The following is a 17,645-nucleotide window of genomic DNA, read 5'->3' as shown; positions in this document are numbered from 1 at the left end:
TAGGACCAAGCCTGGAGCCCCTTTGCACAGTCATACAGTATGCATGCAAACACTTCAGCCCACTGAATCCAACATTCAGCAGTTACACTAAACCTTCACTAATGCAGCTTTATTCTTTCCCCACCTCCCCAACGATTCTCTCCAGAATCTCACCTCCACTCTAAGTACAATTTACAGTGAACAATTAACTAGAAAAATTGCATTTGGTGCCGGCAGGTCAGTTAAGTCCTTCTCTTGTTTGTTCTTAGTTGAGCAGGCAGGCTTGGAGATATGATTGCAGGCCTCAGGTCTGAGCTGGTTGATAAGCCAACAACGTATTCTTTTATATAGCATGCTCTGCCAGTTGCAGCAACCTTTTGAGTGGCTTAAAAATATATCCCTATACTTGAGCCTGGACTATTTATGATTCTAGACCCACAGGTGTACAGTGTGGAAACAGGCACTTCAGCCCAACTTGCCCAGACCGCCCAACATGGGCCGCCATCAATGTACAGGGCCTTGAACTGACCTGACAAACCACTTGGCTTCAGTCTTCTTCCTCGTGTCCGGCCATCTTCCATATCACGTCTTTCTGGTCGGTCAGTGACGGTTGACGGTCCGTGGATGCAGAATTGGCTACTTCAGTCAGTCACTGTGGTACAGTTTCTGTCGTCAGCATTTCCCGGGATGCGCCACGTGGGGGCTTCTGCTTGCATCCCACTTGGCTTCAGTGAAACAGAGGAAAGAATAAAGCCGGACATTAACCTAGGAATCGGAATCAGAGTCGCTTTCAGCACAGTGGGAAAGTTCTCCTCTCAAACACCTGGGAACCTGTGTCTGAGCTGAGAAAGCTGTCACTGATGCAGAATGATGGGAGGAACCTGCATCTAATGGTGCTCCCATGCAGCTGCTGCACTTGTCCTTCTCGGTAACGAGCTCATGCATTCGGGAGGTTGCTATCAGAGAGGATGAGGTGAGATGGCTCGAGAAGATGGCCCGCCTCCTCCTTCATTGAGGCGATTAAGGATTGCAATAAATGCCCACCTTGCCAACTACTTCCAGATCCTGAAGAAAGAATAAGAACAAAATTCCCAGCGTCATGTGGAGTGGATGAAATTGTCCGAGGATGGGCTTCCATGACGGTTGGGATCGCAGGACACAGTGTGATTGATGAGCAGTTCTGGCTGAGAATGCTTTAGGTTTGTCTCTTACCACCATGTACCATTGCTGATGCGAATGCATTGGAACCTCCACACCCATTGTCCATCACCTATCACAACTCAATGTGGTCGGGCCGGGGAGCTTCAATCTGACCTGCTGGTTGGAAGATCACTTGGAATGATCTATCTACTGCATACTGTTGATACCATCCAGTGCTGTGCCCCAGATTCCTCAGCCTGACACCTCTTCACGTTTAGATATGCATTAAAAAATCTTGTCCTCTCCAAATCTCTTCACCACAATCTTTTGGTGTGATGACAGCTATATTGATTTATTTTATTCTGCTCATTCACTTTAGCACAGATCCCTCTGTACTCCGTAGGAAGGAACTGCAGATGCTGGTTTACATGCTCTTTGTACCCTTCCATATCTCTAGTTTCCCTCTCCCCTGAAGAAGGGTCTCAACCTAAAACGTCACCCATTCCTTCTCTCCAGAGATGCTGCCTGTGCCGCTGAGTTACTCCTGCATTTTGTGTCTACCTTCCCTCTGTACTCTGTTTGGTGAGTAAATGAGGTGAAGAATATATTATTTACTGTTCATCCTAACAGTCAAAGCTGGTAAATTGTTATCGTTAACTCTTGCGGGTTGTTTTATTTTGCGGAAGCTTGCATTTTGAGGTGAACAGATACCTTGAGTGGCAACTAGCTGTAGTAGTGACTTTTTCATTTGAAGTCAATTAAGTTTGGATTAGTGCTGTTTGAGTGGATCACAGGGAGGCAGACAGTGTGGTTTTGCACAGTGGATCCCAGAGAGGCTGTGGGAGGGGGCTTCAGTGAAGAGTCTGAGTAGCTTGTAATTCCTGGATATCTTCCAATGCAACGAGTATAGGAATAGAAGGATAGGTCAGATGAAGGGCAGCACATAATCCACCTTGTTTCATAGACGGCGTGCATTTAGATATCACTCCTTTAGTTCAGGGGAAAGAACCTGACTGGTAAGGCTGACGAACTTAGAACGTTGACCAGCACTGGGGAATCTTCTTCTTCCTCGTGTCCGGCCATCTTCTATATTCACATCTTTCCGGTCGGTCAGTGACGGTTGACGGTCGGTGGTTGCAGAATTGGCTACTTCAGTCAGTCACCGTGGTACAGTTTCTGTCGTCAGCATTGCCCGGGATGCGCCACATGGAGGCTTCTGCTTGCATCCCACTGGGGAATAAGATACTCTTGTTGTCACTGAGACCTGGGTGAAAAATGGCTGGACTCAACATTCCGGGAAGGAGAAGTTCTAGGCACGAAAAGGGTGATTGTAAACAAGGAGGAGCACTGTATTACAGATCAAGGAGACCATCACATCAGTAATGAGGGAAGACATCAGGGACAGCGCTTTAACTGAGCCCAACAGAGTTTAGGAATAAAAAACGGTTCAATCGTTTTGTCTGTCTCCACAGGCGCTGCCGGACCAGAATGTTTCTCGCATCCAGAGTTCACACAGAGAGTGGTGAATCTCTGGAATTCTCTGCCACAGAAGGTAGTTGAGGCCAGTTCATTGGCTATATTTAGCCAGGTGCTCAATGAAGACCTTGCTAAACTGGACGAGTACTGCAAAACCTGGCGCCTAAAACCAAGCCCAGCAAAAACGGTCTCCAGTGTGTTCCACCTCCATAATGCAGAAGCCACAAGAGAACCAAACATCTATCTGAGCAGGACCAAACTGAAGTATGCCCCCACTCCAACCTACCTCGGAGTGACCCTTGACAGGACCCTATCCTTCAAGGAACATCTTAAAAGAACAGCAGCTAAGGTGAAGTCCAGAAACAATCTCCTCAGTAAGCTTGCTGGCTCAAAGTGGGGGGCAGCAGCCCCCACACTGCGCATTTCAGCACTAGCCCTTGCATTTTCTTCAGCCGAATATTGTGCCCCTGTTTGGTCCAGGTCATCCCACACACACCATGTGGATACCCAATTGAACTCAACAATGAGGATCATCACAGGAACAATCCGCTCAACACCACTCCCCTGGCTCCCTGTCCTATCCAACATAGCCCCTCCACACATCCGGCGAGTAGTCCTCACTCAAAGGATGCTCCAAAAGACCAAAAACTCCCCTCATCTGCCAATTCACATGGACATCTTCAACCCACCCACTGCTCGACTTCCATCTAGACGACCAATTTGGAAGAACCCACCACCAGCTGATTTCACCATCCAATCAGCTTGGAAAAGGGAATGGGAGTCCAAGGACGTCCCAAATAAACATCTGGTGTCAGACCCCACCCTACCGGTACCTGGCACCAATCTCCCAAGGAAGCAGTGGACGACGCTGAATAGATTCAGGACTGGACATGGCCCCTGCTTGGCCAGCCTTCACAAATGGGGCAGCAGTCCAACCCCATGGTGTGCTTGTGGAGAGCAGCAAACAATGCAACACATCATTGAAGCATGCCCTCAACAAAGACTCAAAGGAGGACTTGTCACCCTTCATACAGCAGATCAAGAGGCAACTGCTTGGCTAAAGGACTTTGCATTCGCTAAATAAATAAATAAGAGGGAGTTAGATGTGGCCCTTGTGGCTAAAGGGATCAGGGGGTATGGAGAGAAGGCAGGTACAGGATACTGAGTTGGATAATCAGCCATGATCATATTGAATGGCGGTGCAGGCTCGAAGGGCCGAATGGCCTACTCCTGCACCTATTTTCTATGTTTCTATTTTCTGCGTTTATGTATAGTGCAGGCTTTCCAACAGTGAGAGGGAGATATAGAGAATCCGATTTATAGCCACATCACAGAGAGGTGTGTGTAGGAGGAATGGGATTATGGTGGTAGGGATTTCAACTTCCCCAATATTAACAGGGATCATCTTGAGGTGAAAGGATTAGGTGGGAAAGAATTGCTAAAGTGTATCCAGGAGAGATTTTTGAGGCAGTACGTGCATTGTCCTAGGACATTGTTGGGCCTAGTCCTAGGAATAGCAGGGCAAGCGGATGAAGTGTCAGTGGGAAGCGGTGGCGAGGGCACTCTGTGGAAAGCGACCATAATTCTATCACTTTCCAAATAGTTATGGAAAGGGTTGAGGATAGTCTGGCCGATTTCAGTATCATTACACGGGACCTCGCAAACGTAGATTGGGAGCAGCGACTGGTAGGTAGAAGGTAGACACAAAATGCTGGAGTAACTCAGCGGGACAGGCAGCATCTCTGGAGAGAAGGAGTGGGTGACGTTTCAGGTCGAGCCCTTTCTTCAGGCTGACAGTGTCTATCTTTGATTTAAACCAGCATCTGCATTTCACTCCCACATCACTTGCAGGGAGATCTACATTTGGGAAGTGTATTGTTAAAAATGAAATAGTTGGGATTTAATGGCCTGGGTGCTCCTGTAAGGGCAGGTCCAGGAAAACCTGAATGTCAAAGGATATCGAGGATATGAGGATATTCCTGTAATTGGGAGAAAGCCGCTAGCTAGCTATGGTAAGCTTAGAGCACTGGAAATAGGGGTAGCCAGTTCAGGAGTACACAGTATAAAAAAGAAATTATGAGGGCAGAGAGAGGCCGCAAAATAATACTGGCAGATAAGATTAAGGAAAATCACGACATTTTATAGGTATACTAAGAGCACGAGAGTATAAACCTAGTGGGGTTTATTCAGAACCAATGGGGCAATCCATGCATGGATCCAGAGAATGGGGCCAAAGTCTAACGGAATACTTCTCATCTGTATTCACTAAGGAGACACTATAATTGGAGATTCAGTTGGGACAGAGGAATTCTAGAGCACATTAAGATTCAGGTAGAAGGTACAGGAGGCTGAAGACTGCAACAACCAGGTTCAGGAATAGCTACTTCCCCACAGCCATCAGGCTATTAAACCTGGCTCGGACAAAACTTTGATTATTAATAACCAATTATCTGTTATTTGCACTTGATCATTTTATTTATTCATGTGTGTATATATTTATATCATAGTATATGGACACATTGATCTGTTTTGTAGTAAATGCCTACTATGTTCTGTGTGCTGAAGCAAAGCAAGAATTTCATTGTCCTATCAGGGACACATGACAATAAACTCACTTGAACTTGAAGATTAAAGATTACGTATATGGAACAAGCTGCCAGAGGAAGTGGTAGAGGCCGGTACAATTGCAACATTCAACAGACACTTGGACAGTACATGGATAGGAGAGATTTGAAAGGATATGGGCCAAAAGTAGCCAAGTAGACTACCTCGGTTAGGCAAGATGGGCCAAATGATCTGTTTCTGAGTTGTATTAGACTAAGCTTCACAACTTGAAAAAGGAAGTACAAGGTGTCTTAGTGGGTGGATAAAACAGCAGGGAGCTGGTGATCTGGGAGGCAAGGTAGGAGATTGCTGGGGCCTACCCACTCTACAGGTGAGGTGCCAGATGACTGGAAAATGTGGCACCTTTATTCAAAAAGGGCAGTAGGGTTCACCCAGGTAATTACAAGTTAGTCTAATGGTAGTGATATGGAAGTTAGTGGAAACAATTCTGAGAGGAAATATTATTCTACACTTGGAAAGGCAGAGATAGACAGCGTGGATTTGGTTGGTGGGAGATTCTGCCAGACTTATTTAAATGAGTATTTTGTAGAGGTAACTAAATACATTGATATGGTTAGTGTGGTTGGTGTGGTCTATATGGACTTCAGTAAGGCTTTCGACAAGATCCCACATTGAAGGTTGCTCTGAAATGTGAAGCCCCTGGGATCGAGGGCAAATTGGCAACAAACCCAAAACTGGCTTGGTAAAAGGAGGCAGAGGGGGGATGTGGTGGGTTGCCCTTGCCCAATCGTGAATCACTAAATGAAAAAAGAATGTTAAGTAAGTATTCATGTGTCGTTAAATTTGATGGAGATATTGACATCAAGTAGGGTAATCTTAGGCTACAGAATTTAAAGGCGGCACGGTGGCGCAGTGGTAGAGTTGCTGCCTTACAGCACACTGCAGCGCCAGAGACCCAGGTTCGATCCCGACTACGGGTGCTGTCTGTACGTTCTCCCCGTGACCTGCGTGGGTTTTCGCCGAGATCTTTGGTTTCCTACCACATTCCAAAGACGTAAGTTAATTGGCTTGGTATAAGTGTAAATTGTCCCTAGTGTGTGAAGGATAATGTGCGGGGGGGGATGTAGGTTAATTGGCTAATTGGCTTCAGTAAAAATTGTAAATTGTCCCTAGTGTGTAGAATAGTGCTAGTGGACGGGGACCGCTGGTCGGTGCGGACTCAGTCGGGCCGAAGGTCCTGTTTCCACTCTGTATCTCCAAACTAAAAACTAAACTGAAAAAACATACCATGAATGGTCGAGCCCACGGGAGTATTGAGGAACAAATGAACCTTGGTGTACTTGTGCAGAATTCCCTGAAGGTGGCAGCACAGTTTCGATAGGGTGGTGAAGATGGTTTACAGCAGGCTTGCATTCATTAACCTAGCCAGAGATTATTAGAACAGACACAAAAGGCTGGAGAAAGAGCGGTGCAGTTATGGCCCAACTTTATGAAAGGTTGGTCGGGCCACAGCTGGAGTACTCTACGCAGTTCTGGTCAGCACACTATTGGAAGTCTGTGATTATGCTGTGAAGGTGCAGAGGAGATTCACCAGGATGCAACATCTCAGTTATGGGATGAGACTGGGTAGCTAGATTCATTTTTCCTATAGCAGAGGGAGCTGAGGGTGGGCTGAGAGTGGTGTAGAACATGGCGAGAAGCCTAGTTAGTGTGGGTAGGTGTCCCAGACCAAAGGACATACATTTAAGGTGAACAATAAGAGGTTCAGGGATTGGAGGAAGAATTTGTTACTCCAGAGAGTTATTGTGATTTTGAGCATCCAATCCATGCATGCCGACCAAGTTGCCTAACCGAGCTAGTCTACTTGGAGTGGCAGAGGCAGGGACTCTCACCACATCTGAGAAATATCTGGATGCACACTTGAATCGCCAAGGCATATAGACTACAGACTAAGCGCTGGTAAATGGGATTATGTAATTGAGCATGTCATGCCTGCCATTGACAGGGTGGGCCGAAGGGCCCATTTCTGTGCCGTGTAATTCTATGACTCGAACTTGTACCACACAGTTTTCTCAGGCCACCCATTGGATGTCCAGGCTAGCATTATTGCTCCGAGATCTGACCGAGATCATGGTGACTGAATGGCAACCTCCTGACATTTCCACGCATCTTTCCTTTGACTGATCCCATCACCAAACATCAAAGCCCCCAGTCCTTGGCTGTCATTCACGTGATCTCAGGAGACATTCCATGTGTAGCCTCCAATCTCATGGATTCCACTTCCACTCGTTCTATTTTTCTCCCAAAATCTGTCTTAGAAGATCTGTCATTTCAACTATTTTTGCTCTATTAAGACCCGATTTCCTACTTTCTTGACGTTACATTTCTTCCCCGGGTTCTGTCCAACCCACCTGCCTGCATGGCTCTTCCAAGCCATTTGCTAGTCCCTTACTTGTTTTCATCATGGATGGCCAATCCCACTTTATCTCCCCAAAGGACAAAGCAGTCTGCAATCTGTCCTCTCCCTCCTCCAACCTGTCCCATCCATCACTAACCTGGTAAGTTATTGTGTAGGAAGGAACTGCAGTTGCTGGTTTAAACCGAAGATAGACACAAAAAGCTGGTGTAACTCAGTGAGACAGGCAGCATCTCTGGCGAGAAGGAAAGGAATATGTGACGTTTTGGGTCGGGACTCTTCTCAGTTTGTACACATATTTGGTTTACTGTTCAATTCCTTCACATAAAAGATGCTGCTATTCGGATCTGCGGGGTATCCCGCTCGGACCTCATTTTGTCAGGGACGTCAAAAGTCCTTTGTTCTCGTCTCACTCAGATTTCGTCTCACACATGTCACTTTTTTCCCCAACATATTACTTTGTAAACTGATTCCATTCCAGCTCTTGGGGGTCCAACAGGAACATTTCATGAATATTGCTCCTAATTCCCACCCGTATCTCACCATTCACAATGCCAAGCCTTTTCTTCCCTCTCTTACTTTTGTAACTCCACCTCTGGACTAGCTCCCCACCGAGGTTAGCACAGTGACTCCCCACAGCTACCACAACTAGATCCCCTCTACACCTTCCTCAGATCCCCTCTTCACCTCTTACTCCTCATCTTACATTTGAAACACGCACCTACCCAATCCAACCACCTACAGCATATTCATATCAGAGCTTTGTCTTCAAATCAATCATTTGAAATAATTTAAATGTTATTGCTTTAAATTCAAATTGCATTCTTCTCAATGTCCCTGACTGCACTCTGAATCTAACATAATTCCTATTTCGTTACATCCTTGCCCTTTGGTTTTTGCACTATCGTGATCGTGTATATTTAAAATAATTGATAATTTATTGTATAATCACTGTTATTGTTGCATTTAATGTCCCAGTAAACTGCGGCAAGTTTCATTATTCCGGTTCAAATCTAGTGGCCATGACAAACAAAGTCTTGTTACCCTCTCCTTCCCTCCCAGAAACATGGCAAGGTTCACGTTGCCTCCCCTCACTGAGGGGGAGATCACCTGCCATCATTTGCAACACCATCCATGCCGTGAATCTACACCTCCCCTTAACCTTCATTGTCCAGTGATACTATGTCCACTCATCAATTGGTCCCAAACTCCTGTATACTGTCCATTCCACCATAACTCGAGTGATTACTCCCCATCATTGCAGTCTCACTTCTCCTAAAGTACCCGTGATTTTCACCTCAGCTAATTTCACATTCTTACCGTTCATTAGATTAAAGTCTTCCTTCTGCAGGTTGTTCTGTGGGGAATGTGTGTTCATTTACTGGTTTCTATCGAGTGCACTCAGATCGCTGCCTTTCCCAGTGCTTCCATTCCTGTTTTACAGGAGGACGGCTTCTGAGATTCAGTGTTGAATCAGCAGAACACTGACCAGGAGACATGGCTGAGGAGGCAGGTAGGTGTTAATCCAACCCTTAGCTGTTGTGTCCCAGAGCTAGGAGTTCCAGCCAACCCCATGTTCACAGAAGGTGCTGTCGGAGTGGGCACTGCTGTATGAGTGAGCGTCAGAGTCAAAGGGAACTGGCTGATTATCCGTGAGGGCAGAACAGTCCGATTCAGACTGAACCTGCACACGAGACAATGATCACTGTCAGAACTGTCCACTGTCTTGGCCAGGTAAAGACTTTGGTAAAACGCTGATAATCCAGCACCCTTTGGACTTTTGTGGTTCATTTTCCAGACTATTGGATGTTACTCCTATTTTTATCCAAATACCCCCATACTTCACTTTCTTACATGATAGACTATAGGATAACTCATTTTCCAGGGAACCCGGTGAGTATAAAGGGGGAGGGAAATACATATGCACTCAGGACCCTGACTCTGGCTGGAGATCACCCCACGGTCCGGACCCCTGATGTTCAAGACCCAAAACCCCCCCCCCCCCCAGAACAACAAGTGTTGAACCATCAAGGAGTGAGAGGCAGCTTTATCAGAGCACCCCTTGTGCGTTGTGCACTACCCCCTGTTGAAAATGGTTTGGGATTGGGAAGAATGTGGGAGGGAAGGTTTGAGGAGGAGAGGAAAGGAGGAGGGGAAGAGAAAAGGAATCAATGATGGGGGGTTGAAATGATTTGTTAACTTATTACATCCTGCGTAATCACAGGGCCTCCTAGAGAGCTTAACTAGCAGTGTCGTGCCAGCTCTGAAGGGATTGTGCACGGTGTGGTAGGGGAGGCCAGTAACCAGTTTCAATGATAACTAATGACCTGGAAATAACAACTTTGAAATGATTGGATTCAGCTGAGACTGGACAAGGCTTTGCTTTGATGCCTCACCTAAACACGGTCAAATATTGTAACACTCCGGCAAGACTGTACTGTTTAGGTTTGTGTGACACGTTTCCAGGGCAATGTTTAATCCCCCAAGCGTGTGCTTCAGAAGCCAGTCTCTCACAGGTTGGCAGGGGAGGCACAGAGAGGTGTTCAGCAGCTGGAGTGACGTGGAGACAAAAGGGCGGGAGGATAGAGAACGTAGGGTTCAGTCCAGTCCATAGAGTTTTCATCCATCGCTTGGGTCATTTGTGCCAAGCTGTGCCCCCAGCTGGTCAGATTGGCATCAGGTACTGATAGGCAGGTGTTGGGTGGGTGAGAGGGTGGTGGGCTGATGCAGCAAGGTCTGAGCTAACGTCGAGGTGAATGCATCCTTTTTCAGAACTTTCACAATTCGAGCAGGAGTCATTAGACGCTCACAATCACTACAGAAAGTTGCACGCAACTCCCCCTCTGGCTTACAACAAGAACATGCTTGCTGACTGCCAAACATGGGCTGACGTCCTGGCACCCAGAAATGAAATGGAGCACAGTGAGACGAAAAACGGAGAGAACATCTGGTACAAGTGGAGCTCTGGGGAGATGGAGTTTACAGGTTGGTGTTTGGCCACTGTGGAGCAGTCAGTAGATCCGGAGTCATTACATTTACATTGCACCGATCAACAGCCACATGATGCATCTGATGCACAGGGAAGCTCTCTCGCCGTACACTCTATGCACGTGACGTCATAGAGTCATGCAGCACGGTGGCGCTGCTGGTAAAGCTGCAGCCTCAGAGTGCTAGAGGCCCGGATTCGATCCTGACCTCGGTTGCTGTCTGTGTGGAGTTTGTATGTTCTCCCTGTGACAATGTGGGTTTTATTCAGGTGCTCCGGTTTCCCATCCACCACCACCCCTCCCCCCCCACATCCCAAAGACGTGTGGGTTTGTAGGTTAATCAGCCTCTATAAATCGCCTGTAGTTGTAGCGAATGGCTGAGAAAATGAGATAACATACTAGAGTGAACAGGGGTGATCGATGGCCTGTGTGGACTCGGTGGGCTGAAGGGCCTGTTTCCATGCGGCATGTCTAATATTTAAAAAATCCCATCGCCTGATGAGATGTACCCCAGTCTGTTCTATGCAGCAGAAAACGAGATTGCTGGGGAACTGACAGGGATATTTAAATCATTTCTGGCCACTGGCGAGGTGCCAGATGACTGATGAACAGAAAATGGGGTACCTTTATTTAAGAAAGGCCACAAGGCATAAGCTAGGTAATCACGGCCCTCTTAGTCAGGGAAGAAACTGTAACAATCTCTGAAGGACAGGAGTAATCTAGACTGGAGAGGCAGAGATTGATTTGAGATGGGCAACATGGTCCGTTTGAATACTTTCGCTGAATTTTTCAAGGAGGTGACTGAATGTGGTGATAAGAAAGGGCAGTCAATGTGGACTTCATAAGGTCTCACATGGCTAAAATGTTCGAGATCATGGGATCCAGGGCAAGTTAGCAAATTGGACCAAGGTTTGGCTTGGTAATAGAAGACAGGGTGATGGTGGAGGGTTGTGTTTGCAATCGGAAGTCAGTGACGAGTGGTGGAGCACAGCAAATGGTACTGGGACCCTTGTTGCCTGTTACCTATATTGCAAATTTGGATATGAATGCCGGAGATATTTTAAGATGATATGAAGGTTGGTGGTGTTGTTGATAGTGACTCGGTTGGTCGTTGGCTATCGAATGATAGTAATGAGTTCACAAGTTATAGGAGTAGAATTAGGCCATTCGGCCCATCGAGTCCACTCTGCCATTTAATCATGGCTGATCTCTGCTTCCTAATCCCATTTTCCTGCCTTCTCCCCATAACCCTTGATACCCGTACTGATCAAGAATTTGTCTATCTCTGCCTTTAAAATATCCACTGACTTGGCTTCCACAGCCCTCTGTGGCAATGAGGTCCACAGATTAACGACCCTCTGACTAAAGAAGTTCCTCCTCACCTCCTTTTTAAAAGCGTGCCCTTTAATTCTGAGGCTGTGACCTCTGGTCCTAGACTCTCCCACCAGTGGAAACATCCTTTCCATATCTGTTTCAATTAGTTGGACAGAGAAAAGGCGCATTAAATCTAATCCAGAAAACTGAGTTTTTTTCCCCTTCGGTATGAGTCAATAACCAAAAGAGATATAATGAAGATGTCTAGGAAAAGAACCAGGAGGGCTGTGGTCAGGTCTGGAGACCATGGATCATGATCAAAGTAGACTACATAAGAATCTGTAAAGGTTTGCAAGGGTATGGGAGAATGTAGGGTAGTGGGACTAGACGAAGAAGGGCCTCAACCCGAAACGTCACCTATTCCTTTTCTCCAGAGATGCTGTCTGAGTTACTCCAGCTTTTTGTGTCCATCTTCAGGGAGTGGGCCTAGTTGGATTACTCCATCTCTTGAACCTGGCAGAGACAGTTTGCCTCACAGCATTTCAGAAGCATCGACACAAACACTTGATTCACCATGGTAGGCCATGAATCGAATGCTGGTAAATAGCATGTTTCTGTGCTTTATGAGTCCTAGCGCTGGCACAATTGTGATGGGCTGAATGGCATTGATTCTGTGCTGTGATTACAAACCTATGAGTGTCTCTAATGTTGCATTTAAATGAACATCTTGCACAAGCCTCTTTAACATTGGGCGGGGATGCCAGAACATTGCAGGAGGATCTGTGTGGACATGACATCCTGTGACTGAACAGGAAGCTAAGTTCCAAAATATAGTATTTGATTACATTTGGCTGCTTGAGATAATCAGTTATTAGTTGGAAATACTACTAGGATCCGGAACACAGTACTGTTTTAATGATGTTCTTGATTTGTATCTGTTTACTCTTTACAACAAATCTGTAATGATTTCAGTCACTGTATGCAAAGGATTGGTATTGCCATTGGTTTATTATTGTCATGTATACCGAGATACAGTGAAATCATTTGTTTGCATGCTGTTTAGTCAAATTATACCACACTGTACACAAATACAACAGGTGGTGCAAAGAAAAAACCCCCAATATGTGCAAAATATAGTGTTGCAGTACTATAGCCCTTAACTGTTAGAGAGAGAGTACAAGTGAAAGAAAAGTGCAAGATCGGGACTACACCCTCGGCTTATGAGAGGATCGATCAGTGGTCTGAGATCAGCATGGAAGAAGCTATTCCTGAATCTGATGGGACGTGATTTCAAGCTTTTGTGTCCTCGACCCAACAGGAGTGGAGGAAAAGAATGACTAGGGTGTAAATCGTCCTTAATTACATTGGCAAGGCAGCGTGAAGTGTAGATGGAGATGAACCTATGCTGCACCAAAGCAAGGATCACGTTGCCAATGTCTTGAAACCACAACCACATCCACTGCACCAGTGTGGCATATGCAATTGCTGAATTTGTGGTGAGCACTTCCTGTCTGATTCGCGTTTGCATATGCGGACTGGGTTGCTAGATTGCTAGGTTGTAAAAGCCAGAGGGTGGCAGTGGAGGGTGTTCTACCAACTGGAGGTCTGTGACCAGTTGTGTTCCTCAAGGATCAGTGCTGGGACCTCTGTTGTACATGGTATATATGAATGATTTGGATAAACACATAGGTGGTCTGATTAGTAAGTTTACAGATGATACAAAGTGGCAGAATTGTGGATAGTGACGGGCGGCACGGTGGCGCAGCAGTAGAGTTGCTGCCTTACAGCCCGGAAACCTGGGTTCGATCCCAACTACGGGTGCTGTCTGTATGGAGTTTGTACGTTCTCCCCGTGACCACATGGGGTTTTTTCCGAGATCTTCGATTTCCTCCCATGCTCCAAAGCCATACAGGTATATAGGTTAATTAGCTTGGTGTATGTATACATTTTACCTTGTGTGTGTAGGATAGCGTTAATGTGTGGAGATCGCTGGCCGGTGCAGACTCGGTGGGCCGAAGGGCCTGTTTCCGCACTGTATCTCTAAAAAAAAAGTCTGTCAAATGATTCAGTAGAATGTAGAGCGATTGGGGATATGGGCAGATAAATGGCAGATGGTGTTTAATCCAGACAAGTTGGAGGTGTGGTCCTTTGGAAAATCCTTTGAGAAAAGAGAAGAGATTTTTCTTCTCTCTAGGGGTGATGAGATTCACTGCAGCAGAGGGCTGTGGAGACCAAATCATGGGATGTATTTAAGAAGATGCGTAGGTTTCAAGGCGTAAAGAGAAGAGAGGGGATGACTTGACAAGTCACGGCAGTTCCCACAGATAAAGGATGATAATCCAATTCAAGTTTGTGGGTTCCAAGTTGAATGATCAGGACAGTGTTGGACCTACAGACACTTCCACAGAGGGGGCAGAGATGCCCGGCAGGGTGGTGTGTCTGTTCCACTGTTAAACCAGAGCCTCTGTGTGCTCTTGATGCATGGAGACATTGCCTTCCCAAACATTCCTTCTCCACTTTGAGCGGTTGTTGGTCAGAGATTTCCAGGAATCAGTGGGGATGTTACATCTCTTCAAGGAGACTTTGAGCACCTCCTTGAACAACTTGCTTTGCCCAGGTGCTAATTCCTTTCCACGGCAGAGCGTAGAATGAAGTGTATGGGGATTCTGAGGTTTGGGAAACCCGAGTATACAAAGAATGAGACCAGATACCAAGACTGAAGAGTTGATGAAGCTGAGATATTGGAGCATTAGTGTCCAAGGTAAGGTTCAATCACTACCATTCATTCCTTTTAATAAACTGCAATAATAATCAGTAATAAAGTTAATCTTGATAGCATATAGATAGTGAATGGGTAAAAATAAATTTTCATTTACATTGGGAAACCTCATGATATTCATCATTCTGTGTAATAGTGTAGGTAACTCGACCTTGAATGTGTGACTGCCTTTAGTGCACTGATGCTTCCAGACATTCCCTATGGTGTACATTCACTTGCCCCTCTTTTAAGAGTTTGACAAATTGCTTTGTTTCAGGCAAGGATTCAGCAGATGCATGGTATGAAGAAATCAAGGACTATGATTACAACAATCCTGGATTTGCCAGTGAAACTGGTAAGTGTGTCGATGTCTGAATACATTCCTTATCAGTCCAACTATTTCTTCATTAGACAGTAAAATACCCCATAGATGCCTGCCCTGTTGTTCAGCTGCACACACTGCACTCCGGTATCCACACCAAGTGCCTTGTTTCACCACACTGATTCCCCTTGTCAGCACCGGCGCCTTGTTTTGTCCATTTCAACTTTCACCTCTCAGTGTAGATGGACCCTAGTGTGTAGGATAGTGCTGGTATATGGGGATCGTTGGTCAGCGTGGACTTGGTGGGCGGAAGGGTCTGTTCCCGCGATGTATTTCTTAACTCTAAACTAAACTAAACTAAAGTGGACAAAAGTTTGGCATAGGCACGGTTGGCCAAAGGGCCCGTTTCTGTGCTGCACATCTCCTTGATTCATCCATCCTTCAGCTATAAAGGATCATGCACCAGCAAAATTCACCAAGCAAAAACCCTTTCAACCAGCTAGCACCCCTCTACCCTTTCAGTCTGTAGAAGGGTCCAGACTTGAAATATCGTCTATCTGTTTCCCTCCAGAGATGCTACAACAGGTTTATTTTTTGCTCAAAACCAGCCAGTGTTGGAAATCTAAAGTAAATATAGAAACTGTTTTATAACATTTCAGCAGGTTAGTTGGTATCTCTGGAGAGAGAAGTTGAAATAATGTTTCGGGGGGGAAACCCTTTGTCAGAATCATCTCATAACAGTGCATTCTGTTTTCTCTCTCACAGATATCACCTGACCCATTGAGATTTAGAAGTATTTTCTCTTTTAAATCAATCTTCTATGTTATTTTGAGGCTATGACACTTTGTGAGGTTTTAACAATATCCTCTGGCCCCAAAGTGTTCATTGTATCCATTGCGTAGACTGAAGTCTCCACCACACTGGGGCGATGGATGTTGATGGAGTGGGCACTTTGCATTCCATCCACACACAGGACATGAGCATCGTCTCTTGAAGCCCACTGACCTCAGTGTCCTTCACCACCCACTGAAGCTTAACACCAGGCGAAGAGCTCATCGTCTTCATCCCCAGTTTAATAACATAATCATTTACTCAGAAGGCGCAAGTCTCTTCCGCTTGCAATGAAATGTTGAAACGTTTCCTGATTATCAGCTCCTGATAATCTCCACAATTCCTCTCCTACTTCAGTTTTCCCGCTCCCACAGTACTTTGCTTCATAAACCCGGTGCTCCGAGTGTTTCCTTAGCTGACATCCTTCCCGTTCAGCTGCTTACTTACGTGGCTTTGAACTGACAACCAACACCTTGTCTCCTGCATTGGCAGAAGACCTTGTCTCCTAGGGAGGGCAAGAGGGAGGAGATAGTGTAAGGTGGACGGGCACACAGACCGTGGGTGTAAATCGGGTGGAGGAGTTGAGACCTGAGATCTGTGTGGTGTGTAAGAGGCTGGGTGTGAGGGTCTGTGTCGAGTGGTCGTGGAGGGTGAGGGTGTGGGTGACGGGCGATTGGGTGGGTGTGCGGGAGGGGGGGGGGGCTGTGCAATGCAGTTGGATGGAAGGGACTGATGACGCTGGTTTAAACCGAAGGTAGACACAAAAAGCTGGAGTAACTCAGCGTCTCTGGAGAGAAGGAATGGGTGACGTTTTGGATGTAGGGTTGGTGAGAGGTGATGAGGTGGAGAGGTTGGGGCTGGGGGAGAGCAGAGATGAAGGGGTTTGTGGAAGAAAGAGAAGGCGAGAAGTGGATGAGGCGCTGGTGGCTGCATCTGAGGATGAGTGAAGGGGGAGACGAAGAGAATAGAGGAGGTGATTGTAAATGGGATGAAGTATTGAGGGGGTGCATGAGAAGTTTAGGGACTGCTTTGGTAGCGGCCCTGATGTGAGTGGATGTCGGGTTAGGGAACGTACAGTGGTTAGAGTCAGTGAGCACAGGATATAAGGTGTGAGAGGGAGCTGGGGGAGAACTGGCATCCTGTTATACAGGTGTAGTCAGTAATCCCAGTGGCTGGAGCTGTGTGCGCCTGTTCTCTCTCACACAGAGACTCACCCTGGTGCTGACATACACCGCCACCAGTTTTACTGAGCTAATTCTAATGTTTAAGGGCTGCACTTTGGTGCAGCTGGTAGAAACGCCGTCTCAGCAGCCACCAGAGACCTCGGGTGCTGTCTGTGTGGAGTTTGCACATTCTCCCTGTTGGCTTCCTCTCGGTGCTCTGATTTCCCCCCCACATCCCAAACACGTGGGTGTTTGTCAGTTAATTGGCTGCCGTAAATTGTAGCGAGTGGATGAGAAAGTGGGATAACAGAATTAGTGTGAACGGGTGATCAATGGGCGGCGTTGACTCGGTGGGCTGAAGGGCCCGTTTCTCATGCTGTATCTCTAAACAAAACGAACCATTTTGCGTTTAGTGACTGGTTTTGTCTCTGCCAGGGCATTTCACCCAGCTGCTGTGGAAGGACACCAAAGAAATGGCCATCGCCTACTCGGTGAGTGGGCAGACAGCAATAGCGGTGGCACATTACACCCCGGCTGGGAACATCACCAACGAGGGGTATTTTACGAAAAATGTCCTGCCCCTCGTCGCCCCTCCAGAGGAGCCTGCAGTCGTGAGCGTGACAACAGGTAGAAACCAAAATGGGAACCTCAGGGTGGAAGACGAGGGATGATTCCGTCAGGATCAACGCCCGTC

The 17,645-nt window shown here is 46.5% G+C and overlaps 1 protein-coding gene across 1 annotated transcript; it reads left to right on the top strand.

Moving 5' to 3' along the window:
• Positions 1-9,015: 9,015 nt before the first annotated feature.
• LOC116991079 (Golgi-associated plant pathogenesis-related protein 1-like) lies at positions 9,016-17,622 on the top strand. The gene is made up of 4 exons (XM_033049422.1): positions 9,016-9,089; positions 10,349-10,561; positions 14,913-14,990; positions 17,387-17,622. Exons 1-4 carry the CDS (start codon positions 9,074-9,076, stop codon positions 17,620-17,622), a joined length of 543 nt encoding a protein of 180 aa, XP_032905313.1. The 5' UTR covers positions 9,016-9,073.
• The last annotated feature ends 23 nt before the right edge of the window (positions 17,623-17,645 follow it).

Source organism: Amblyraja radiata, chromosome 32 (assembly GCF_010909765.2).
Source record: "Amblyraja radiata isolate CabotCenter1 chromosome 32, sAmbRad1.1.pri, whole genome shotgun sequence".
NCBI lineage: Eukaryota > Metazoa > Chordata > Chondrichthyes > Rajiformes > Rajidae > Amblyraja > Amblyraja radiata.
The sequence above is the reverse complement of the archived record's forward strand: the minus strand, read 5'-3'. Positions and strand labels throughout refer to the sequence as shown.